The sequence below is a fragment of the Danio rerio genome, chromosome 4 (genome assembly GCF_052040795.2).
Source record: "Danio rerio strain M-AB ecotype USA chromosome 4, GRCz13ab, whole genome shotgun sequence".
Lineage (NCBI taxonomy): Eukaryota > Metazoa > Chordata > Actinopteri > Cypriniformes > Danionidae > Danio > Danio rerio.
Window position 1 is genome coordinate 42313219 of NC_141024.2, and position 5925 is coordinate 42319143.

At 40.7% G+C, this 5925-nt stretch overlaps 2 protein-coding genes and 1 long non-coding RNA gene across 15 annotated transcripts in view; 2 read left to right on the plus strand and 1 right to left on the minus strand.

Annotated features, from left to right (window-relative positions):
* Positions 1-5925, plus strand: part of LOC148680790 (uncharacterized) — a 796717-nt gene that overhangs the window by 686499 nt on the left and 104293 nt on the right. The gene's annotated exons all lie outside the window — the stretch shown is intronic.
* The window catches only part of LOC148680839 (uncharacterized), a 785675-nt gene that overhangs the window by 298058 nt on the left and 481692 nt on the right, over positions 1-5925 (plus strand). The window lies entirely within an intron of this gene.
* LOC148680884 (uncharacterized) overlaps positions 1-5925 on the minus strand; it is a 42894-nt gene that overhangs the window by 4847 nt on the left and 32122 nt on the right. For 2 of the 13 annotated variants that reach the window (XM_088650264.1, XM_088650262.1), the window contains one exon: positions 24-115. The exons of 6 other annotated variants lie outside the window; for them this stretch is intronic. In XM_088650264.1, the coding sequence (XP_088506390.1) occupies positions 24-87 (64 nt within the window). In that variant the 5' untranslated portion in view covers positions 88-115. Of the gene's footprint in view, positions 1-23; positions 949-5925 lie in introns of all 13 variants that reach the window. 5 more of the 13 variants (XM_088650268.1, XM_088650266.1, XM_088650263.1 and 2 more) reach the window with 4 other exon arrangements.

Sequence of the window (5925 nt, forward strand, 5' to 3'; positions counted from 1 at the left end):
AAACTGAAACGGGAACCACCCACCCTCAAGACGTTTCAAAGCTGGACGGACCAATCGAGTTCCATACTTCAAGAATGTTTTGATCATGTAGACTGGGAGATGTTCCGTGCAGCTTCTGATGACGACATTAAAGTTTACTCAAGACACCGTTACATGCTTCATCAGAAAGTGTATAGAAGACATGGTCCCAACAAAAACTGTTCGTATCTACCCCAACCCAAAACCATGGATTGATGGCAAAGTTCGAACAGCCCTATCAGTGTGAACCTCCGCCTATAAATCCAGAAATGCTGAGGAACAAAAACAAGCAAACTACAACCTCAGGTAAACTATCAAAGCAGCAAAACATCAATACAGAGGTACAAGGTAGAGGGGAGGAGTATGTGGCAGGAACTTAATTACATCACAAACTTTAAAAGTAACAAACCCGCCACAGTAAACATTTCTGCATCTCTCCCGGACGAGCTCAACTCATTCTACACCTGCTTTAAAGCCCAGGACAGCACCCACACACTGTGCGCTCCCGTGGCCGATACCGAAACTGCCAGCACACTCTGTTTCTGTAGCAGACGTAACGAGATCTTTCCGGAACATCCGGAAGGCTACGGCCCAGATGGCATCCCTGGACGTGTACTTAAAGCATGCGCACACCAGCTAGCGGGGGTTTTCACGGACATCGTTAACCTCTCGCTCTCTCGGTCTGTGGTTCCCACATGCTTTAAGACAGCTACTATTGTGCCCATACCGACATAATCTAAAATTACATGCTTAAATGACTGGCGTCCAGTTGCTCTGACACCCATCTTCAGCAAGTGCTTTGAGAAGCTGTTTAAAAAGCACATCTGCTCTGTACTGCCTGCTCACACTGACCCTCTGCAATTTGCTTACAGGAATAATCGCTCCACTGATGTTGCAATTGCTTTCACCTTGCACACTGCTCTGTCTCACCTGGAAAACAAAAACACATATGTGAGAATGCTGTTTGTGGACTACAGCTCAGTATTCAACACTATAGTGCCTGCCAAACTAGTGGTGAAGCTCTAAGCTCTGGGTCTACACAGCTCTATGTGCATCTAGATCCTGGACTTACTATCAAGCAGACGCCAGGTGGTCAGAATGAACAACATGACCTGATCCACACTGATGATCCACAGAGCTGTGTTCTCAGTCCACTCCTGTACTCCCTGTACACACGCGACTGTACAGCCAAACACAGCTCCAACGTCATCGTTAAATTTGCTGATGACAGTGGTGGGCCTAATCACAGATAATGATGAGATGGCCTACAGAGAGGAGGTTTACACTCTGACGCAGTGGTGTGAGGAAAACCACCTCTCACTCAACATCAGCAAAACCAAGGAGCTGGGAGAAGAGAGAACACACCCCCATCACCATCAACGGGACACCAGTGAAGAGTCAGCGCTTTCAAGTTTCTTGGAGTACACATTGCTGAGGATTTGACATGGACTGCTCACACAGACGCAGTGCTAAGGAAGGCACAACAACGCCTCTTCTTCCTCGGGCGTCTCAGGAGGTTTGGAATAAGCCCTCACATCCTCCGCTCGTTCTACACCTGCACTGTGGGGAGCATCCTGCGTGGCTGTATCATCACCTGGTATGGAAATAGCACCAGCAGCAATCGCAAAGGCCTACATAGGATTGTGTGAACTGCTGGACGCGTAGTAGGAGGTGAGCTTCCCTCCCATCACGACATCACCAGGCAGTGCATGAGGAAAGCCAAGTGAATTATAAGCGACTCCAGCCACCCAAGCCATAGACTTTTCTCTCTGCTTGATGGCAAATGGCAGTTTGGCAAATGGTTCTGCAGCATCCGGTCGCGCACCAGCCGACTAAAGGAAAGCTTCTTCCCTCAGACTATCAGGCTGATGAACACTTAATACCCCTCACTGCACACCATGTATATGTGGCATGCACTGCACTTTAACCAATACATACCTAAAACAATACTGCCTACAACTATGGGTACACATATTCATTATACATATCGCTGTCAACAATTATAATGCTGCCAAATTATTTTGTACTATCTGTATTTTGCACTGTCATTATATTTGCACTGTCTGTATTTTGTTCTGTCTAGAGCCAGCACCTAAGCTTTTCTCTCATCATAGCACACGTGCTGCTGATGATGTGACAATAAAAGTGATTTGATATTCATGGCCATTTTTTCTTCTTTGGCCTTTATTATAGCAACATTTATATATACCCCTACATACAAAACCCACAGATACCTTTCGGGTGCTTCGAATGCTTCTGATAAATGTTTTCAACAGCCCATAAAATGGGTGGAGTAAAGACAAACTTTACCAGTTGGAATGTGCGGAGGCTAAATCACCCAATAAAACGAAACAATAAAAATCAGTTAAAAACAGTTCAAATCCGATATAGTATATTTACAGGAGACACATCTGTTGAAAAATGACTATTCTAAACTTAGAGGAGGCTATACACAAATATATTATTCAAACTTCAATAGCAAAAGTAGGGTCGTTGCTGTACTCATACATAAGAATGTACAGTTTGTCATTGAGTCAAATGTGCTGGATAAAAATGGCAGAAACATAATAATCCAAACTTTTAACATGTCTGTGGTCCTGGCCTATGTGTATGCTCCTAATTGGGACAATGTACACATTTTCATTGATTTATTTTCAATTTTGCCTAGTCTTGACACACACAATTTAATTTTAGGAGGCGAACCTCCTGAATTTTATTCAACTGTGCATCAAACCTATTCCAGGATTGACCATTTTCTCCTGGACAAGCAGTTACGTCCCTTACGCCCCATTCACAAGGGGCATCAGCGTCAACGCTTCCCGTTCACTTTGAATGGGTGACGTCAGGCGTTGCCGAACTGCATTGTGGATTCGTCGACGCTGCTTCAGAGGCATTGTTCGCTGCAAAAGTTGGGACTTGATCAACTTTTCAAGCGGCGATGGAAGCATCAGCCAACAGATCGCTGTATGCAAATACACCAGCTCAGACTGTGGCCTATTGCTGTGTAAATTCATTGGCTAACGCTGCTATGACGATTACGTCAGCCCCAACTTCAGACACGCTTTCTGTCAAGCGTTGACGCTGAAGCCCCGTGTGAATGGGGCAATAATGTCAGCAGTAGTGTATGGTAGTATTGTTATTTCGGAACATTGTCCAGTCTCTCTAAAGCTATGTTTTCAGGCAATGGAATCCTCCAACATACATGGCGGTTTAACTCAAGACTCTTGGCAGACGACGATTTTGTGAAATTTATTGATGCTCAAATTTATTTCTTCCTTGAGATAAACGAATCCCCAGAGATAAGTTTGAGCATCCTATGGTATACTCTGAAAGCATTTATAAAAGGACAGATTATTTAATATCAAGCTAGCGCAAATAAAAGAATGTCAAAACGGCTTACAGAGATTATGAATTAAATAATACAATTGATCAGCTACACTCAACATCACCTTCCGAAGAGCTCCATTAGAAAAGACTCCTTCTGCAAGCGGAATATGACTCCCTGACAAGTGAAAATGCAGAGGATCTCCACATAAGATCACGCTAGATTCATTATGAACGAGCTGCCAGGTTATTGTATTACCAACTGAAACAATCCTCAGCAGCTGGTTTTATAGCAGCAGTTAGTAAGGGTGAGGGCAGTATTATTACTGATTAACAGGGAATTAATGATCAATTTAAACACTTTTATAAAACCCTTTGCAGCTCTGAGGTAAACTAAATTGGACGTATTGAGAGCTTTTTCAATTATTTAGAATTGCCATACCTATGTGATTCAGATCAGTTGGCATTAGAATGAAATATAACACCTTCTGAAATTGAAAATGCAATTAAAAAATTGAAAACCGGAAAAGCACCAGGCCCTGATGGCTTCGGGCCGAGTTTTATAAGAAGTTTACTGCCAAGCTAACACCACTGTTGTGCAAGGTATTTGATGAAGCTCTTGTTTTGGAGACAATTTTTTTAGGTACTTTCAAGTCCATAGTTTTGTAAAAAAACACTTCTCTCCTTCACTGAACCAACCATAAGCATGTTGGATAGATAAATTGGTAAATATGGACTCATATCAAAGGGGTATGATGTCCATGTTATATGAAGTGGTCTAAAGAACTGCCTTCCCTTGCCTAAATTGTATAAAGCTGAAATGGGAAGACGGACTGGGACTAGAAATATCAGATACAGCCTGGCAATATGCCATAGAACTGGTACACTCATCTTCTGTATGTATTAGACATGGTCTTCTTCAGTTTAAGGTGCTTCTTAAGCTTCACCTATCTAGGAGCAAGCTGGCAAAAATGTATCAAGGGTCAGATTCATCTTGCCCCAGATGTGGTTTGGAGCCAGCAGATGTTCTGGCGATGCCCTAGATTGCATAAATTTTGGGCCAATATTTTTAGATCATTTTCATCTATATGTAATAGAGATCATTGCCTTTACTTCTTTATTGGCCAGACGTCTGATTCTCCTAAGATGGAAAAAACAAACCCACCATCCCACAAACATTGGATATTAGAATTGTTATCAAAACTCGATAAACTAAACTCGAGCACCTTAAGTACATCATCCGAGACTCTACAAAAAAGTTTTAGAGGTTTGGCAGCCTTTCCTCTCCTACATTGAACGCTCAGAGGTTATTATATCCTTGGTGAGAGTTTGTGCCTAGTTTCCTAATTTATTTTATCTATTTTTATTAATTAATTTATTTTTATTTTTATCTTTCACCCTTTTTCTTTATGGGGTGTATGTCTGTAACTATGTACCATGTTAATTTGTTGTTCAATATGTGTGTTGTGGAAAATTTGAAGACTTTGGAAAAATCAATTAAAATAGTTGAATAATAGGAATGTAAGCAGTACTAAAACAGTTTTTAGAAGAGTAATAATCCAATTAATCTACTTACAATCTACTTACATGCCTCTGTCGAAGGTCTGTGAATTTAAGCTAGTTATTAATTAAATAAGAACAAGCCTTTCTCGTACGCGACTTTGTTCTTTGTGTGACTGAAATGTAGGTAATGGGTAAGCAGGATGAGAAAAAATTATATATTCTTCTATTATATATTCTTTCTATGCTAATCAAGGACTTCTGAGACATTGCAAGCATGGGATAGGTCCTCCTGGCTTGGCAGAGTTGATCACAGCTCCAGTACACATCTCTGCCATTTGCTTGCAGTAACCATGTGCTTTTCACCATACACAATTCTTCTGCTTGTGATCTTCCTTCAAATAGCTTTATCATGTTTGGTGTCATTTGACAGTTTATGACTTAAGCGTTGTAGTGCTAAAATCAAGAGACATTGTCACACAGAGGCGTTTTTAGGGTGTGTGTGAAACAAGAAAAAAATAAATGATGGCTCAGTCGACGTAGCACTATGGTGCAAGGTGCGTTTATTTACAGTGCAAAAGTGTCCAATCCAAAAAAATAAAGTAGACAAAAAAAATAATAATAATATTAAATTATATACATATATATATATATATATATAAATAATTATATACAAAATATTTTCTATCCAGAATTATCAAACCAACCATTCGCCACTACTCACACCTTCTATCTCCTACGACTCCCACACTGAACTGAGCACAAGTCACTCTATTTATAGTGAGTGACTCCGCCCAGTTTGGATTAAACTATATTGAAGGAAAGTATAAAGTAAGTATGGACATAAACAAATCTTTCAGGTAAGCATTTCACACTTTCATACACTTCATTTGTATTACTATATACTTTAAAACCAAAATTATTAAATCAGCATTTTCACATGTCATGAATACTCCTTTTTTCATTGTTTTCCCATTCTTTTCATCCCCCACATAAAACACATAGTCTCCCCCGGGTGCCCAACCACTCAGCGCATGCGCAGCGCATCACTGTGCATAAAATGCTGTGCATGACCTATTTGGC